The 20,578-nt window shown below is 45.6% G+C and overlaps 1 protein-coding gene across 1 annotated transcript in view; it reads left to right on the top strand.

The window, feature by feature from the left end:
• Positions 1-20,578, top strand: part of LOC142312652 (N-acylethanolamine-hydrolyzing acid amidase-like) — a 108,842-nt gene that overhangs the window by 57,386 nt on the left and 30,878 nt on the right. Inside the window, exons 3-5 of the mRNA XM_075351651.1 lie at positions 3,475-3,601; positions 3,773-3,863; positions 16,621-16,703. Of these exons, the coding sequence (XP_075207766.1) occupies positions 3,475-3,601; positions 3,773-3,863; positions 16,621-16,703 (301 nt within the window). The remainder of the gene's footprint in view (positions 1-3,474; positions 3,602-3,772; positions 3,864-16,620; positions 16,704-20,578) is intronic.

Below are 20,578 nucleotides of genomic sequence, written 5' to 3' on the forward strand. Positions count from 1 at the left end.
CCCCTCCCGCACCAAAGCTCCGGCGTAATCCACCGCTCCGGCGTAATCCACAGGTCCTGCGCTGCTTCCATCCAGCCGCGACTTACACAGACACAGCGCTGAATGAAAGCAGCAGACAGCAGAGGTAATTACCGGTCATTTCCCACGGCCGGTAATGTGAACTCACTGCCGACCGTGGGAAATGCAGCGATCTGTCATCTATCTATCTGTCTGTCTATCTATCTATCCCTCTATCTATTCTTCTGTCTATCTACTATCTCAGAATTAAATGACTTTTTTTTTTTTTTTTTTTCCAATGTGCTTTATTGCATTGAATGCAATAAAGCACATCCCAACCCGCACGCGGCAAAACCGCGGCAATACCGCGAATAATACCGCGGTAAAACCGCAGCAAACCGCATGCGGTTTTCGGGTGCGGTTTCCCGCGGTTTTTTACCGCGGGTGCGGTAATCTTTGAGAGCATGCGGAATTTTCTCAAGAAAATTCCATTTCCCAGTGCGCACAAGGCCTTAATCTTTCCGGGTAATGTCCCTTTGGCTACCAAGACTGAATTAGAGCGTCAGTTTCCTTTTAAATGGTTGTATTCAGGCATCCCATACCTTGTATTGTCCTTGCTCCTTCCCATCGTTTATTGAAAATAAATCTTTCTCCTCATCTGAAAAATGTAGACTTTGAATTAAATAGATATGCACAGCTCTCCCTGTCATGGATGGCTTCAATCCAATTTTTTAAAATTATTTTCTTTCCAAAAATCCTCTACTTGTTCAGATGTTTTCCTATAAACTTTCCTATGAGTTCTCTGGCTAAGTTAGTCTTTAACTAACAAAATTTATTTGGGCAAAAAAGAGGCCAAGAGTTTCCTTTAAAGTGATGCACTACTCGTATAAATTGGGTGGATTAGGCACTCAAATATCAAGGCCTATTATAAGGCCTTTTTACTGAAAGGGTTCAAGGCCTGGTGGGTGGGAGATACTTCGCTTGTGTGGTTGCAGATCAAAACTCAATTAGCTAAGTTTAAAGGGAACCTGTCACCAGAATTTTCGCTATTAAACTAAAAGAATCCCCTTCTGTAGCTCGTGGGCTGCATTCTAGAAAGGTTCATCTTACTACTGGCCCCCCTGCCAATAACATCATCGGCGTTCGCGATTTGAAAACAGTGCTCAGTCCCGCGATAGTGCCACTGCGCATGCGCGAGATGTCCGGAGCAATGCGGAAGATGAGGGCGGCGGCCTCATCTATGTAAATGAACACTGGGGGACGGCAAACAGTGGCAGGAGGAGAGATAACAGACGAAATACAGCCTGCCCCCGGGGCCAACAAACCTTATTATAGCAAAACCCATAGCAAAAGGTAATATTTTATAAAGTTGTTATGTAGGTCTGAAAGGGGGGCCAGTAGCAAGATGAACCTTTCTAGAATGCAGCCCATAAGCTGCAGAAGGGGATTCTTTTAGTTTAATAGCAAAAATTCTGGTGACAAGTTCCCTTTAATTCAACAAGGCACATATGCTTGAAGCGGAATATCTGGCCAACTCACCCGCCTGCCCTCATTTATCCACCATGGAAGCCACTATTCAGGCGTGGAATCAATTTATGTTTAAAGGGTTCCAAATCCTGCTTCAGGACATTTCGCTTAGGTTCATTGAGGAGCATATACCCTATTTAAATATTTTTCGCTTGGAAAGTGTGGGAATCCAATCCCTTGCAGACTTACTAGATGGAACCTATCTCGCTTCTTTTACTAGCATTAACTCCAGATTCCATGCCCTAAACAAATCCTTCTACCAATATCTACAGATATGACATTTTCTAACTAATAATCCCTCATTTGTAGAGTCTTTGTCGACCCCTCCCACTCAAAACTTAAAATTTGAGAGTTTTATTAAATCTAAAGGTTTTTTTAATTCATGTAACTTGTTAAACATTCCCCCTCAGGATCAAAAACTTCCTTCCATGAAGTGGGAGAAAGATCCCTTTCCCTCGGATTGGCATGTGACTTCATCTTGAGTTTAAAGGTCTTCCAAATGTATTAATCATATTGAACAGATAAAAAAAGCACATCTTAGATGGTATTTACCCCTGCCAACCTTGCTCATTATGTATCTGAATATTCGCCGATGTGCTGGAAGGGATGCCAGCAGATTGGTTCCTTGGCTTATGCCTGGTGGACTTGCCCTAAAGTTACAATGTTCAGGGCGCTGGTATTTAGGCTGATTCTTGAACTGACAGGTCTCGTCCTGATACGTTCCCCAGGTCTAGCAGTGTTAAGTCTTGGAGTAGGCTATCTCCCATCTAAATCTAGGGGACTTATAGTTTATATCCTATGAGCTGCTAGATTGCTTCTAAGAACATTGTGGAAGTCAGATCGGATCCCATCACTTTTCGAACTTTATAACCAAATTAATTCTACCTTGCAGCATGAATATTGTTTAGCATTGTTGGCCAATGCCAAATCTTATGTGCTTAAAATGTGGCACCCTTGGCTGATTTCTGTATATGCCTCACACATCTCTCATCTTTTATAATTTTCTTAATGTAGTAGTAATTGCTTCAAATATATACGGTAGTTTTATAAGCCCATGCACCTCCCTCCCTTTTTTTTAACTCACAGTTTTACCAGGACTCATTACTTTGTTGTTCTATGTTGTTTTATGTTGTTATTGTAAATGTTTGTATTCCAAAAAATTGAATAAACATATTAAGAGAAAAAAAAACAAACACATCCAAGAAGTTTATTAACCCGTCACGTGCTTCACAGTAACTAAAGCAATGTTGAAGGAAAAAATGAAAATTTAACTTTTTCAAACAGAAATGTTACTTTAACCCAAATTTTGCATTTTCACAAGGACAACATGAGAAATTGCACAACAAATTGTACTGTGCAATTTCTCCTGAGTACGTCAATACCTCATATGTGGTGGAAAACCACTGTTTTGGCATATGGCAGTGCTCAGAAGGGAAGGAACGCCATTTGACATTTTGAACGCAAACTTGGCTAGAATCGCTAGCAGACTCCACATCGCGTTTGGAGAGACCCTGATGTGCCTAAACAGTGGAAGCCCCTGCAAATGATCCCATTTTGGAAGCTAGATGCCTGAAGTATTTTGACGTTGAAGTGTGAAAATGAAAAAAACACATTTTTCCTACAATTTTTTTTTTATTTTCACATGGGTAAAAGGACAAAATGGACCCCAAAATTTGTTGTGCAATTTCTTCTGAATACTCTGATACCCCATATGTGGTAGGCGCATGGCGGGGTTCAGATCTGGAAGGAGCGCCATTTGACTTTTTGAATGCAAAATTGGCTGGAATTGTTATGTACTGTATTTTTATACTAACTTTTTCTATTAAAGGTAAACTGACATTATTAAATTGTTTGCTTCCAATACAAGTTAGACAGGGTTCTATGGATATGTGGGCAGCTTGTGTGGCATCTTGGAATATGAGATCAGAAAAGAATACATTTCTTTTGCAGGTTTTGCACAAGTATTATTGCCCAAGATGACAAGGGAAATGTATACCATGGGAGAAATTTGGATTATAACTTTCCTGATATATTAAGAAAACTAACAATGGATTTGGATTTCATACAAAATGGGAAGGTATAGTAATTGCCTGGAGGCTGTCATGTATATCACTAGTAATTCACAAACTTAACTTGGCAGTAATAAATTATTCATAGTAAGTTTTCTGGATTTTTGCTTCGTTCAGGAAAGTCAAATGTGCACATTTTTTTGGGGGGGTCGAGTCTAACATATATGTTTGCCTTGTAGGTTGCATACACAGGAACAACCTTTTTAGGTTATGTTGGATTGTGGACTGGTCAAAGGCCCTATAGGTTTACTGTATCTGGCGATGCAAGAGGTATGTAGTCTAATATATAAAGCTGAGTGTATGTATGTGTGTGTATGTCCGCTAAAAGAATCTGCACCGTCGCATTTACGATCACGAAATTTTGCACAGACACCCCATGTGACTCAGAAAACGTTAGACTGTGTTTTGACGGGAAAATTTAACCCCGCGCTTTACAGTTACTCTCCAATAAACCTGCCTCCATTAAAGTCAATGGCGCTGCAAGCTATAGGTTAATAATAGCAGCTGTGAGTGGTTGCTATAGGAAAAAAATAAAATGTTAGTATAAGAAGCTTATGTGTGAGGTAATAAGATGTCGGTGGGAAGACTGATAGAGAGACAGAAAGAGACAGACAGACATCGACACAGACAGGGAAAGAGACAGAGAGAGACAGACAGTCAAAGAGACAGAGGCAGACAGATAGGGAAAGAGACTGACAGAGAAAGACAGAGAAAGAGACAGACAGGAAAAGAGACAGAGTCAGGGAAAGAGATTGAGTCGGGGAAAGAGACAGGTGGTTAAAAACAGACAGGCGGGGAAAAACAGAGACAGGCGGGGAAAGACAGAGACAGACAGAGACTGGGAGAGAGACAGAGATTGAGAGAGAGACAGAGAGACAGTTACTATCCCGGGCAACGCCCGGGTACTATAGCTAGTCTATTATATAAAGCTGAGTGTATGTATGCTAAAGGAATTTGCACCGTTGCATGTACAGTCATGAAATTTTGCACAAACACTCCATTTGACTCAGGGAACGTCGTAGACTATGTTTTGAGGGGAAATTTTAACCCTGCACTTTACAGTTATTCACCAAAAAACCTGCCTCCATTATAACTGGAAGCCACAGTACAGCCAGAACTTCAGAAGAATGCCCAGCCACGCCCTTAAAGAGGTAGAGAGAGAGACAGACAGATACTGGGAGAGAAAGAGAGACAGTTACTATCCCAGGCAACGGTGTGTACTACAGATAGTCTAATATATAAAGCTGAGTGTATGTATGTGTGTGTGTGTGTGTGTGTGTCCGTTAAAGGAATCCGCACTGTCACCATTACAATCACAAAATTTTGCACAGACGCCTCATGTGACTCAGGGAATGTCGTCATAGACTGTTTTTATGGGAAAAAGTAACCCCCGTGCTTTACAGTTACTCTGCAAAAAACCTGCCTCCATTAAAGTCAATGTCCCTGGGAGCTACAGGTCTTTAATAGGAGCTGTGATTGGTTGCTATAGGAACAAAGGACATTCATAGTATAAGAAGCTTATGTGTGCGGTAATAGGTAGATAGAGAGAGACAGACAGAGTAATAGAGACAGAGAGAGACAGACAGGGAAAGAGACAGACAGAGGCAGACAGACATAGGCACAGACAGGGAAAGAGGCAGACAGGGAAAGAGACAGACAGGAAAAGAGACAGACAGAGAAAGAGACAGACAGGGAAAGAGACAGACAAAGGCAGACAGGGAACGAGACAGACAGAGACAGGGAAAGAGAAAGCCAAAGGGAAGTAATCAGACAGACAGGGAAAGAGACAGAGACAGACAAAGGCAGACAGGGAAAGAAACAGGGAAATATACAGTGAGCCAGATGGACAGAGGCAGACAGGGAAAGAGACACAGGGAAAGGGACAGACAGGGAAAGAGGCAGACAGAGGAAGACAGGGAAGGAGACAGATAGAAAAAGAGACAGAAGAAGACAGACAGAGGCAAACAAGAAAAGAGACAGAGAGGGAAAGATACAGATAGACAGGGAAAGAGACAGACAGTGAAAGAAACAGAGAGACAGATAGAGACAGACAGAGAGAGACAAACCGAGACCGAGAGATAGAGAAATATACAGACAGGCAGGGAAAGAAACAGACAGAAACGCAGAGACAGACAGGGAAATAGGCAGACAAAGAGACAGGCAGGGAAGGAGACAGACAGTGAAAGAAACAGAGAGACAGAGACAGACGGAGAGAGACAAACCGAGAGATAGAGAAATAGACAGACACAGAGACAGACAGACAAAGAGATAGAGAGAGACAGACAGAAAGACAGACATACGGATAGAGAGAGACAGACAAACAGATAGACAGAGACAGACAGGGAAAGAGACAGAGAGAATCAGACAGCTATAGAGAGACAAAGAGATACAGAGACAGACAGGGAAAGAGACAAATACACAGACAGATAGAGACAAACAGGGAAAGAGACGGACAGACACACAGAGACAGACAGAAAGAGACTGACAGAGAGTCAGAGACAAGGAGAGGGACAGAGAGACAGGTACTATCCTCGGCAACACCGGGTAGTAGAGCTAGTTAAGTTTATAAAGTGTAAAATATATTTATAGGCTTAATTTTTTTTTTGTTGGGTGTACACTGGAGATTTCAAGGGCTTTTTTTTCAATTGTGTTAAAGATAGCTAATTGTTTCCTAGTTGTGAACAGGAAAACATCATTTCTTTGTCGCTCCATTGGGAGACCCAGACAATTGGGTGTATAGGCTATGCCTCCGGAGGCCGCACAAAGTATTACACTTAAAAGTGTTAAGCCCCTCCCCTTCTGCCTATACACCCCCCGTGCTCCCACGGGCTCCTCAGTTTTTTGCTTTGTGCGAAGGAGGTCAGACACGCACGCACAGCTCCACAGATTGGTCAGCAGCAGCTGCTGACCATGTCGGATGGAAGAAAAGTGGGCCCATATAGAGCCCCCAGCATGCTCCCTTCTCACCCCACTCTTGTCGGTGGTGTTGTAAGGTTGAGGTATCCATTGCGGGTACGGAGGCTGGAGCCCACATGCTGTTTTTCCTTCCCCATCCCCCTTAGGGCTCTGGTGGAAGTGGGATCCTATCGGTCTGCAGGCACTGAGACCGCGCTTCATCCACAACTCCTGTGGAGCCTGCTGGATAGGAGCCGGGTATCGTTCAGGGACATGGCCCTGCTACTTGGAGGTACTCTGTATCCCGGTGGGGACCGCGCACAGCAACACTCCAGCTTTGCTGGGTGTGCTAGTGCACCGGGGACCACGGCGCTGACCGGGTTAATATGTGCCATTACACACTCAGCGTTGCTGAGTGTGTTTATGTATAGGGACTGCCGCACTGACCGCCGCGGCCATGGAAACACTGCGGCACGGCTGGGACTTGTAGTGCGCCGGGGACTTTCACGCCGGCCGCGCTTTTACGGCGGCCGTGTTTATTACTAGAGTCCCCGGCTTTTTGCGGCCTAGTTTCCTTTCCTCCCGCCCACAGCCCTGACAGGCAGGGGAAGGGCGGGACGCTGCACAGAACGAGCAGCACTGAGGGCTGGAGCATGCTTTGCATACTCCACCCCCCTCACTGTGCACAGTGCGGGCACCAGTTCCCGCACTTTCTGGGTCACGCCCACGGCTCCCTCCTCTCCTCAGGACGCCGGCAGCCATTCCTGTCAGCTCCTCGGACGCAGCAGAGGGGGACAAAGTCTGGGAGACCCAGGCAGGGACTCTGGTGGCCTCACAACCGCTTTAGGCGGGTGGTAAGCAGCACCTGTGGTGCTAGCCCCATTGTGCAGTAGTGTAACATTATATGTTTATGGTATATATGTTTTACACTGTATGGTGCACAGTTGATTTCTGGCTATATACCCTATTGTGTTACTCAGGGAAGATAATAGCATGGCGCCCACGAAAGGCAGGGGTGCCAAAACACAGGCTTATTATGTTGCCTGCGCCGCATGTACGACCCCGCTACCGGCAGGTTCCACTGACCCTCATTGTGTGCACTGTTCGGCCCCTGTGGCACTTACTCAGCCGGAGCCTCTGCTAAGAGGGGCCCAGGGGGAGCCACCTGCTAACACTGTTCAGGTGACAGGGACGGAGTTTGCAAAACTCTCTGAGACTATGGCTAAGATACTAGAAGCCTTGCAGTCCAGGCCGGTATCTCAGCACAGGGACTCTGTTGAATCTTTGTTCCCTGGCCCACCTCAGCTGGACCAACAATGTCCTCCCGGGGTATCTCATGGATCCCAGGCTGAGGGTTCTGACACAGACCCCAGCCCCAGACCGACTAAGCGAGCTCGCTTAGATTTTCCCTCGACATCATCATATTGTGCAGGGTCTCAGAGGGGGGAATCTCTGGTTGATGATGCGGAGACAGCTGATCAGGATTCTGATCCTGAGGCCGCTCTCAATCTTGATACTCCGGACGGGGACGCCATAGTGAACGACCTTATTGCGTCCATCAATCGTATGTTGGATATTTCTCCCTCAGCTCCTCCGGTGGAGGAGTCAGCTTCTCAGCAGGAGAAATTCCGTTTCAGGTTTCCCAAGCGTACACCGAGTATGTTTCTGGACCACTCTGATTTCAGAGAGGCAGTCCAGAATCACCATGCTTGTCCAGATAAGCGTTTTTCTAAGCGCCTTAAGGATACACGTTATCCTTTTCCCCCTGACGTGGTCAAAAGTTGGGCTCAGTGTCCCAAAGTGGATCCTCCAATCTCCAGACTGGCAGCTAGATCCATACTTGCAGTGGAAGATGGGGCTTCACTCAAAGATGCCACTGACAGGCAGATGGAGCTCTGGTTGAAATCCATCTATGAAGCTATCGGCGCTTCTTTTGCCCCAGCGTTCGCAGCCGTATGGGCGCTACAAGCTATCTCAGCAGGTCAAGCGCAAATTGACGCAGCCACACGCACGTCCGCGCCACAGGTGGCGTCCATAACCACTCAGACGTCGGCATTTGCGTCTTACGCTATTAATGCTGTCCTGGACTCTGCGAGCCGTACGGCGGTTGCAGCCGCCAATTCGGTGGTACTCCGCAGGGCCTTGTGGCTACGGGAATGGAAGGCAGATTCTGTTTCCAAAAAGCGCTTAACCAGTTTGCCAATTTCTGGCGACCGATTGTTTGGCGAGCGTTTGGATGAAATCATCAAACAATCCAAGGGAAAGGATACATCCTTACCCCAGCCCAAACCGAACATACCCCAACAGAGGAAGGGGCAGTCGAGGTTTCGGTCCTTTCGGGGCGCGGGCAGGTCCCAATTCTCCTCGTCCAAAAGGCCTCAGAAAGATCAAAGGAACTCTGACGCATGGCGGTCTAAGTCACGTCCTAAAAAGGCCACCGGAGGTGCCGCTACCAAAGCGGCTTCCTCATGACTTTCGGCCTCCTCACTCCGCATCTTCGGTCGGTGGCGGGCTCTCCCGCTTTTGCGACGCCTGGCTGCCACGGGTAAAAGACCGTTGGGTGAGAGACATTCTGTCTCACGGTTACAAGATAGAGTTCACCTCTCGTCCCCCGACTCGATTCTTCAGGTCATCCCCGCCTCCCGAGCGAGCCGAGGCTCTTCTGCAGGCGCTGGGCACTCTGAAGGCAGAAGGAGTGGTGGTCCCTGTTCCTCTTCAGCAACAGGGCCACGGTTTTTACTCCAACTTGTTTGTGGTCCCAAAGAAGGACGGGTCTTTCCGTCCTGTCCTGGACCTGAAACTTCTCAACAAACACGTAAAGACCAGGCGGTTCCGGATGGAATCCCTCCGCTCCGTCATCGCCTCAATGTCCCAAGGAGATTTCCTTGCATCGATCGATATCAAAGATGCTTATCTCCACGTACCGATTGCTCCAGAGCACCAGCGCTTCTTGCGCTTCGCCATAGAAAACGAACACCTGCAGTTCGTGGCACTGCCGTTCGGCCTGGAAACAGCCCCACGGGTTTTCACCAAGGTTATGGCTACTGTAGTAGCGGTCCTCCACTCTCAGGGTCACTCGGTGATCCCTTACTTGGACGATCTCCTGATCAAGGCACCCTCTCAAGAGGCATGCCAACACAGCCTCGACGCTACCCTGGAGACTCTCCAGAGTTTCGGGTGGATCATCAATTTTCCAAAGTCAAATCTGACACCGGCCCAATCGCTCACATACCTTGGCATGGAGTTTCATACCCTCTCAGCGATAGTGAAGCTTCCGCTGATCAAGCAGCGGTCACTACAGACAGGGGTACAATCTCTCCTTCAAGGCCAGTCACACCCCTTGAGGCGCCTCATGCACTTCCTGGGGAAGATGGTGGCAGCAATGGAGGCAGTTCCTTTCGCGCAGTTTCACCTGCGTCCTCTTCAATGGGACATCCTACGCAAATGGGACAGGAAGCCGACGTCCCTCGACAGGAACGTCTCCCTCTCTCAGGCGACCAAAGCTTCCCTTCGGTGGTGGCTTCTTCCCACTTCATTATCGAAGGGGAAATCCTTCCTACCCCCATCCTGGGAGGTGGTCACGACGGACGCGAGTCTGTCAGGGTGGGGAGCGGTTTTTCTCCACCACAGGGCTCAGGGTACGTGGACCCAGCAAGAGTCCTCGCTTCAGATCAATGTTCTGGAAATACGGGCAGTGTATCTTGCCCTGAAAGCGTTCCAGCAGTGGCTGGAAGGCAAGCAGATCAGAATTCAGTCGGACAATTCCACAGCGGTGGCATACATCAACCACCAAGGCGGCACACGCAGTCGGCAAGCCTTCCAGGAAGTCCGGCGGATTTTGATGTGGGTGGAAGCCACGGCCTCCACCATCTCTGCAGTTCACATTCCAGGCGTGGAAAACTGGGAAGCAGATTATCTCAGTCGCCAGGGCATGGACGCAGGGGAATGGTCCCTTCACCCGGACGTGTTTCAGGAGATCTGTTGCCGCTGGGGGGTGCCGGACGTCGACCTCATGGCGTCCCGGCACAACAACAAGGTACCGACGTTCATGGCACGGTCTCAAGATCCGAGAGCTCTGGCGGCAGACGCCTTAGTTCAGGATTGGTCGCAGTTTCAGCTCCCTTATGTGTTTCCTCCGCTGGCACTGTTGCCCAGAGTGTTACGCAAGATCAGGGCCGACTGCCGCCGCGTCATCCTCGTCGCTCCAGACTGGCCGAGGCGGTCGTGGTACCCGGATCTGTGGCATCTCACGGTCGGCCAACCGTGGGCACTACCAGACCGACCAGACTTGCTATCTCAAGGGCCGTTTTTCCATCTGAATTCTGCGGCCCTCAACCTGACTGTGTGGCCATTGAGTCCTGGATCCTAGCGTCTTCAGGGTTATCTCAAGACGTCATTGCCACTATGAGACAGGCTAGGAAACCAACGTCCGCCAAGATCTACCACAGGACGTGGAAAATTTTCCTGTCGTGGTGCTCTGCTCAGGGTTTTTCTCCCTGGCCTTTTGCCTTGCCCACTTTTCTGTCCTTCCTTCAATCTGGACTGGAAAAGGGTTTGTCGCTCGGCTCCCTTAAGGGACAAGTCTCAGCGCTCTCTGTGTTTTTCCAGAAGCGCCTAGCCAGACTTCCACAGGTACGCACGTTCCTGCAGGGGGTTTGTCACATCGTTCCTCCTTACAAGCGGCCGTTAGAACCCTGGGATCTGAACAGGGTGCTGATGGTTCTTCAGAAACCACCATTCGAGCCAATGAGAGATATTTCTCTCTCACGCCTTTCGCAGAAAGTGGTTTTTCTAGTAGCAGTCACTTCACTTCGGAGAGTGTCTGAGCTAGCAGCGCTGTCATGCAAAGCCCCTTTCCTGGTTTTTCACCAGGACAAGGTGGTTCTGCGTCCGGTTCCGGAATTTCTCCCTAAGGTGGTATCCCCCTTTCATCTCAATCAGGATATCTCCTTACCTTCTTTTTGTCCTCATCCAGTTCACCAATGTGAAAAGGATTTGCACTTGTTAGATCTGGTGAGAGCACTCAGACTCTACATTTCTCGTACGGCGCCCCTGCGCCGCTCGGATGCACTCTTTGTCCTTGTCGCTGGCCAGCGTAAAGGGTCACAGGCTTCCAAATCAACCTTGGCTCGGTGGATCAAGGAGCCAATTCTCGAAGCCTACCGTTCGGCTGGGCTTCCGGTTCCCTCAGGGCTGAAGGCCCATTCTACCAGAGCCGTGGGCGCGTCCTGGGCTTTGAGGCACCAGGCTACGGCTCAGCAGGTGTGTCAGGCGGCTACCTGGTCGAGCCTGCACACTTTCACGAAACACTATCAGGTGCATACCTATGCTTCAGCGGATGCCAGCCTAGGTAGACGAGTCCTTCAGGCGGCGGTTGCCCACCTGTAGGAAGAGGCCGTTTTACGGCTCTCTTACGAGGTATTATTTTACCCACCCAGGGACTGCTTTTGGACATCCCAATTGTCTGGGTCTCCCAATGGAGCGACAAAGAAGAAGGGAATTTTGTTTACTTACCGTAAATTCCTTTTCTTCTAGCTCCAATTGGGAGACCCAGCGCCCGCCCCTGTTTTTTTGTGTACACATGTTGTTCATGTTGAATGGTTTCAGTTCTCCGATATTCCTTCGGATTGAAGTTACTTTAAACCAGTTTATAATTCTTTTTCCTCCTTCTTGCTTTTGCACCAAAACTGAGGAGCCCGTGGGAGCACGGGGGGTGTATAGGCAGAAGGGGAGGGGCTTAACACTTTTAAGTGTAATACTTTGTGCGGCCTCCGGAGGCATAGCCTATACACCCAATTGTCTGGGTCTCCCAATTGGAGCTAGAAGAAAAGGAATTTACGGTAAGTAAACAAAATTCCCTTCTTTCCTTTGACTAAAAGCAGTTTTTAAAAGTCCATTATTTAGGTGACTTTATTGTTTAGTGTTAAACTCTGAGGTTGTGAGTTGTATTAATCACCTAGGCAGGTTATCAATGCAATTATTTTTTCTTGTGTACGCTGTCTTACAGCAACCATAGTCCTTATGCTCCTCCAGACGATGGATATCACAACTGTAGCGCGTGTATCCAGCTCCAGCCGGGAACAATACTCCTTAGGATAGTTCCTCAATCTAAACCACAGATATCATGACCATAAAAAGAGTATCCAGCTCAAATATCTATAGTCCATTCATGGGCACCAGGAGCTGGCAACAGCCACAACTGCTCGCCCCTCCACATCACAGCACTAGCTGGTACAAACGTGTATACATTAAATGGACTCTGGTTAGGTTCGCCAGTCCTGGTCATCTGTGAGTCCGTCCATCACTAGTCCTTACATCTCAGCACTGTGTAATTTGATTGGCATTTGCCAAAGAACACCATAATTGACAGGCCTGCTATTCTTGTCCTGATCTCTTCATCAATGTGAGAGCACATATCACAGATGTGAAAGAGTCTGGAGACACTGTGGCAAGCATTATGCTGTCTACAATATCATCCAGTATGACTAGTTTGCAGTTGCTCAGTGATGGTCTGGGAAGACAAATAATTGCAGAGTCACACAAAGTCATTGATGCCACAAACGTGAATCCAGATGAGAATTTCTGGGACATTATAGATCACTGATATCATAACCCAGAAAAAATACGATCCAGCACTATAAAACCTTACTTTTATTGACGATCTATAAACAACATCTGAAACAGGACATAGACAAAGGCCACATTGGTTATGCATTTCTGTGTATTCACTCCTTAATCATAACCTAAATTGGTTTGATATTCAGAGAATTTAAAGGAAACAGCAAGGGGTCACACCCACTCACAAAATTTTAACCCTTTTCTAACCAAAAGCAGTTCATACTTGTAGCAAAGCAGAATAAAAACATGAAAAAAACATAAAAATACAATATTACAATGCTAATAATGACGGATAAGATCTGTCCATTTAGGCAAACCCTTAGGGTATGATGTTTCCAACATTAATATCCAGTAGACTATACGATTGAGTAAAGTCCGCTTTTTATCTCCTCCTCTTTTTGATGAAAAAATTCTTTACAGAGCAAAAAAACTCAAAACTTGAAAGATCTCCTATGTGGGTTTGTAAAAAAAAATGTTACGAAACATTTGTGGGGTTTTTCTGCATCAACATTGCATGAATCTCTCAAATGCTCCCCTATCCTTTTGTATTAATTTTTTAGTTTTACAACCAACATAATTCATATCACATATTTTATAGTGAACACAGTACACCACAAAATTACTACCACAGTTTATAAATTGTTTTATCTTATAATTGTTCTGACTTTTTAATTGAATTTTATAAATTTGTTTCCCATATAAACAAAAACTTAATTTATTTGTTTTACATTTGTGAAAACCAGCTGGTGTAAACAATGTTTTTTTATCGGCATTTAAATCATGAAAGACTAAACTGGGGGAAAGAATATGTGTAGGGGATTTTTTGGCAGAGAAAAGACAACCATTCTCCATAATGTTTTCTAAAAATTCATCACTTCGCAGCATAGGTAAAACATTTTTTACAATATTTATAATCTGATTATATTCTTTGCTAAAAGTGGTTACAAAAATAGTTTTTTTTATTTTGTTCCTTAATGTTTCTTTTTCTATGTATTAATTCATTCCTTATCTACAATGTCAATAGCTCTATTTAATAGATGTTTTTATACCCTCTCTTAGATAATCTCCAACATATTTCTTTCCTTAAGGTCCAGTCACACTAAGCAACTTACCAGCGATCCCAACAACGATAGGGATCGCTGGTAAGTTGCTAGGAGGTTGCTGGTGAGCTGTCACACTGCGACGCTCCAGCGATCCCACCAGCAACCTGACCTGGCAGGGATCGCTGGAGCGTGGCTACACGAGTTGCTGGTGAGCTCACCAGCAACCAGTGACCAGCTACACGTGCAGAGAGCAGGGAGCAGCGCACACTGAGCGCTGGCTCCTTGCTCTCCTAGTTACAGCACACATCGGGTTAATTACCTGATGTGTGCTGCAGCTAATGTGCACAGAGCAGGGAGCAGCGCACACTGCTTAGCGCTGGCTCCTTGCTCTCCTAGCTACAGCACACATCGGGTTAATTAACCCGATGTGTCCTGCAGCTACATGTGTACAGAGCAGGAGACGGCAGCACAGGCAGTGAGAGCGGCTGAGTCTGGTATCAAAGGTAAATATCGGGTAACCAAGGACAGGGCTTCTTGGTTACCCGATGTTTACATTGGTTACCAGTCTCTGCAGAAGCCGGCTCCTGCTGCCTGCACATTTAGTTGTTGCTGTCTCGCTGTCACACACAGCGATCTGTGCTTCACAGCAGGACAGCAACAACTAAAAAATGGCCCAGGACATTCAGCAACAACCAACGACCTCACAGCAGGGGCCAGGTTGTTGCTGGATGTCACACACAGCAACATCGCTAGCAACGTCACAAAAGTTGTTCGTTAGCAGCGATGTTGCTAGCGATGTTGCTTAGTGTGACGGGGCCTTTTCTCTAAAAAACTGGTTTCCTTGTGAACAATTACATTTGGCCCTTTTTAGTTCTCCTACTGGGGTACTATGTTTAATATGTTTAGGGTGATATGAACCAGCTCTTAGAATAATGTTCCCTGCAGTTTCTTTGCGATATGTACAACTAACAATCTGGTTGTGTGTATTCACACTCAGTGTGAGATCCAGAAAATTACCACACCTCAGTCCCACCCAAAAGTAAAAAACAAATTGTAGGGATTAACATTAAAAAATCCTGTAGCAATGCTATGGCAGATACATCGGACAACCAAGCAATCAAAATATCCTCCATGTATCTGCCATACCAGAAAATGGACTACACAAAAGGGTTATTGGAAGAATTATCCTCCCACCATGATACGAAAAGGTCAGAACAATTATCAAGACATAACAATTTATGCATATACATAAGCTGCCCAAAAAAAGAAACAATATACTGAAAAAATTATTTCTGGCACATGTAGGAATAGAAATATTTTTAATTTTAATATAGTGTGTGATAATCTTTTTTCTCTGCTTGAGTCATCCATGGGTTTTTTTTCAGAAGCATGTACATATATCTCTCCTGTATGCATATCTAATAATATTGTACACATGTTATATTGCATGCATATTTGTATATACCTTGTTTTCTTTCTGTTTTTGTTTTTTCACTTTTTTGGACTGATATTGTATATTTTTTTGTTACCAGATCACTTTTCCTTGATAAAGGCTTACCTCTGAGCCGAAACGTTGGCAAACTGATGGTTCGACTTTTTTAACATAAAAATAAAAAAAATTATAAACTGTGGTAGTAATTTTGTGGTGTACTGTGTTCACTGTAAAATATGTGATCTGAAACATGAAAATATTTTTTATAGACCCACAAAGAAGATCTTTCAAGTTATGAATTTTTTTGCGCTGGAAAAAATGTTTTCATCAAAAAGAGGAGGAGATAAAAGGCAGACTCTACTTAGTCGTGAAACCTAGTGGATATTAATGTTTGAAACATCATACCCTAAGGGTTTCAATAAGCGGACAGATCTTCTCCTTCATTATTAGCATTGTAATATTTGTATTTTTAGGTTTTTTTTCATGTTTTTATTCTGCTTTGACACATGTATGAACTGCTTTTGGTTAGAAAGGGTTACAATTTTGTGAGTGGGTGTGACCCCTCTCTGTTCCCTTTAAATTCTCTAAACACCAAACTAGTTTAGGTTATGATTAAGGGGTGAATACACAGAAACGCGTAAACCAATGTGGCTTTTGTCTATGTCCTGTTTTCAGATGTTTTTTATGGATCTTCAATAAAAGTAATGTTTTATAGTGCTGGATCGTATTTTTCCTTTTTTCTATATACTTGTGGATTTTTAGATCTGTTCACTTGCACAGGTGAAGCTGGTCTTTTCACTGTTTTCTTATATCACAACCCAGGTCTGAGTTTGATTCCATGACTATTGATACATTATCTTGTTCCTAATAAATCAAATATCAGTAAAGATTTTTAATTTGAAACTTTGGTTAATTGAAATCCAATGTTTGATTTAATGTTCCATTACATTTTTTAAGCAGTGTATGTAATGTATAATCTATTACAATGATATTTTGTTACATTATTATTATAACAGTAAAGCTATTTTTTAACCTCCAGTGCAAGATGAGGGTGAGTGGTGGAAAAATGCAATTTCTGCTTTTTTCAAAAGAAGTTCTCCTGTCAGCTGGCTAGTAAGAGATGTAAGTACACCATTGTGTTTCTAAATTTGCACTAACATTGAGTCAATTACATTATTATTATTATCATTATTATTTATTATTATAGCCCCATTTATTCCATGGCACTTTACAAGTGAAAGAGGGTATACGCACAACAATCATTAACAATACAAAACAGACTGGTATAGGAGGAGAGAGGACCCTGCCCACGAGGGCTCACAGTCTACAGGGAATGGGTGATGGTACAATAGGTGAGGACAGAGCTGGTTGCTCAGTGGTCTACTGGACTGAGGGCTATTGTAGGTTGTAGGCTTGTTGGAAGAGGTGGGTCTTGAGGTTCCTCTTGAAGCTTTCCACGGTAGGGGAGAATCTGATGTGCTGAAGTAGAGCGTTCCAGAGTATGGGGGATGCACGGGAGAAATCTTGTACGCGATTGTGGGAAGAGGAGATAACCATTATAGCAGCTTAAAAGGAACGTGTCACCACAGTTTTGCTTTCTAAACCAAAACTAGTACCTTAAGCAGTGCCTGTGCTACCTTCTATAAAGGTGCATCTTGTGCACTGACTCCCCCTATAGACCCCACAAATCTAATATATAAAGCTCAGTGTATGTATGTGTGTATGTCCGCTAAAGGAATCCGCACCGTCGCAGTTACAATCACGAAATTTTGCACAGTCACTCCATGTGACCCAGGGATCATCATAGACTATGTTTTAACAGGAAAATTTAACCCCGCGCTTTACAGTTAATCTCCAAAATCCTGCTTTCACTAAACTGAATGGATGTGGGAGCTACAGGCTATAGCAACTGTCAGTGGTTGCTATAGGAACAAAATAAAGTGTTAGTATAAGAAGCTTATGTGTGAGGTAATATGATGTTGGTGGGGAGACGGATAGTGAGAGACAGAAAGAGACAGACAGATAGAGACAGACGTGGAAAGAGACAGCCCTGGAAAGAGACAGCCCTGGAAAGAGACAGCCCTAGAAAGAGACAGCCAGGCAAAGAGACAGCCGGGCAAAGAGACAGACCTGGAAAGAGACAGACCTGGAAAGAGACAGACGGGCAAAGAGACAGACGGGCAAAGAGACAGACGGACAAATAGACAGCCCTGGAAAGAGACAGCCCTGGAAAGAGACAGCCCGGCAAAGAGACAGCCGGGCAAAGAGGCAGCCGGGCAAAGAGGCAGGCAGGCAAAGAGAGAGCCCTGGAAAGAGAGAGCCCTGGAAAGAGAGAGCCCTGGAAAGAGAGAGCCCTTGAAAGAGACAGACGGGCAAAGAGACAGCCCTGGTTCGAGACAGCCGGGCAAAGAGACAACCGGGCAAAGAGACAGCCCTGGAAAGAGACAGACGGGCAAAGAGACAGACGGGCAAAGAGGCAGCCGGGCAAAGAGAGAGCCCTGGAAAGAGAGAGCCCTGGAAAGAGACAGACGGGCAAAGAGACAGACAGGCAAAGAGACAGCCCTGGAAAGAGACAGCCGGGCAAAGAGACAGCCCTGGAAAGAGACAGCCCTGGAAAGAGACAGACAGGAAAAGAGACAGCCCTGGAAAGAGACAGCCCTGGAAAGAGACAGCCATGGAAAGAGACAGCCCAGGAAAGAGACAGCCCTAGAAAGAGACAGCCCTGAAAAGAGACAGACCTGGAAAGAAAAACACCTGGAAAGAGAAAGACCTGGAAAGAGAAAGACCAGGAAAGAGAGACCAGGAAAGAGAGAGACCAGGAAAGAGAGAGACCAGGAAAGAGAGAGACCAGGAAAGAGAGAGACCAGGAAAGAGAGAGACCAGGAAAGAGAAAGACCTGGAAAGAGAAAGACCTGAAAAGAGAGAGACCTGGAAAGAGAAAGACCTGGAAAGAGACAGCCCAGAAAAGAGAGAGCCCAGAAAAGAGGCAGACGGGCAAAGAGGCAGACTGGGAAAGAGGCAGACTAGGAAAGAGGCAGACTGGGAAAGAGGCAGACTGGGAAAGAGGCAGACTGGGAAAGAGGCAGACTGGGAAAGAGGCAGACTGGGAATGAGGCAGACTGGGAATGAGGCAGACTGGGAATGAGGCAGACTGGGAATGAGGCAGACTGGGAATGAGGCAGACTGGGAATGAGGCAGACCGGGAAAGAGACAGACCGGGAAAGAGACAGACCGGGAAAGAGACAGACCGGGAAAGAGACAGACCGGGAAAGAGACAGACCTGGAAAGAGACAGACCTGGAAAGAGGGAGAAAGAGAGAGAGAGAGAGACCGACACACATATAGAGACAGAGATAGAGAGATAGACTGATACAAATACAGACAGAGAGATAGAAACAGACAGACAGAGACATAGACACAGACAGAGAGACAGACAGACAGCGACACACAGAAAGAGACTGGAAGAGAGACAGTTACTATCCCGGGCAACGCCGGGTACTACAGCTAATCTAATATATAAAGCTGAGTGTATGTGTGTATGTACTGTATGTCTGCTAAAGGAATCCGCACCGTCGCATTTATAATCACGAAATTTTGCACAGACGCCCCATGTGACTCAGGGAACGTCATAGACTATGTTTTTATAAGAAAATTTAACCCCGCGCTTTACAGTTACTCTCCAAAAATCAAATAAAAAAATAGCAGCTGTGATTTGTTGCTATAGGAACAAAGGACATTCATAGTATAAGAAGCTTACTGTATATGTGAGCTAATAACATGTCGGTGGGGAGATGGCTAGAGAGAGACAGAAAGAGACAGACAGCGTAAGAGGCAGACAGGGAAAGAGACAGACAGTCGTGGAAAGAGACAGTCGTGGAAAGAGACAGTCGTGGAAAGAGACAGTCGTGGAAAGAGACAGTCGTGGAAAGAGACAGTCGTGGAAAGAGACAGTCGTGGAAAGAGACAGCCAGGGAAAGAGACAGCCGAGGAAACAGACACAGAGAGAGACAGACACAGACAGAGAGTGACAGAAAGTCAGACACAGAGATAGAGACAGAGAGACTGACACAGTGAGACTGATACAGAGAGACAGACACAGAGAGACTGATACAGAGAGACAGACACAGACAGACAGACATGGATAGAGACAGACACACAGACAGAGAGGGAAAGAGGCAGACAGAGAGACAGACACACAGACAAAGAGACAGAGACACAGAAAGAGACACAGACAGACAGAAAGAAACAAAGACAAAAAGAGACATAGACAGAAAGACACAGACAGAAAGAGACATAGACAGACATAGACAGACAGACAGTGACATAGACAGACAGACAGACTAGGAAAGAGACATAGACAGAAAGACACAGACAGAAAGAGACAGACAGACAGAAAGAGACATAGACAGACATAGACAGACAGACAGAAAGAGACATAGACAGACAGAGACATAGACAGACAGACACAGACTAGGAAAGAGACATAGACAGAAAGACACAGACAGAAAGAGACATAGACAGACAGAAAGAGACATAGACAGACATAGACAGAGAGACACAAACAGACAGAAAGAGACATAGACAGACAGAGACATAGACAGACAGACACAGACTAGGAAAGAAACAGAGAGACAGTTACTATCCCGGGCAGCGCCCGGGTACTACAGCTGGTCTAATATATAAAACTGAGTGTATGTATGTATGTATGTCCGCTGAAGGAATCCGCACCGTCGCATTTACAATCCCAAAATTTTGCATGGACACCTCATGTGACTAGGCAAACGTCATAGACTACGTTTTGAGGGTAAAATTTAAACCTGAGCTTTACAGTTATTTGCCAAAAAAACTGGTTACAGTAAAGCCAATGGAGCTGGGAGCCACAGGTCATTAAAAGGAGCTGTTATTATTTGCTATAGGCAACGAAGGACATTCTTAGTATAAGAAGCTTATGTGTTAGGTAATATTATGTTGGTGGAGAGATGGATAGAGAAAAAGACA

Source organism: Anomaloglossus baeobatrachus, chromosome 1 (assembly GCF_048569485.1).
Source record: "Anomaloglossus baeobatrachus isolate aAnoBae1 chromosome 1, aAnoBae1.hap1, whole genome shotgun sequence".
NCBI classification, from domain to species: Eukaryota; Metazoa; Chordata; class Amphibia; order Anura; family Aromobatidae; genus Anomaloglossus; species Anomaloglossus baeobatrachus.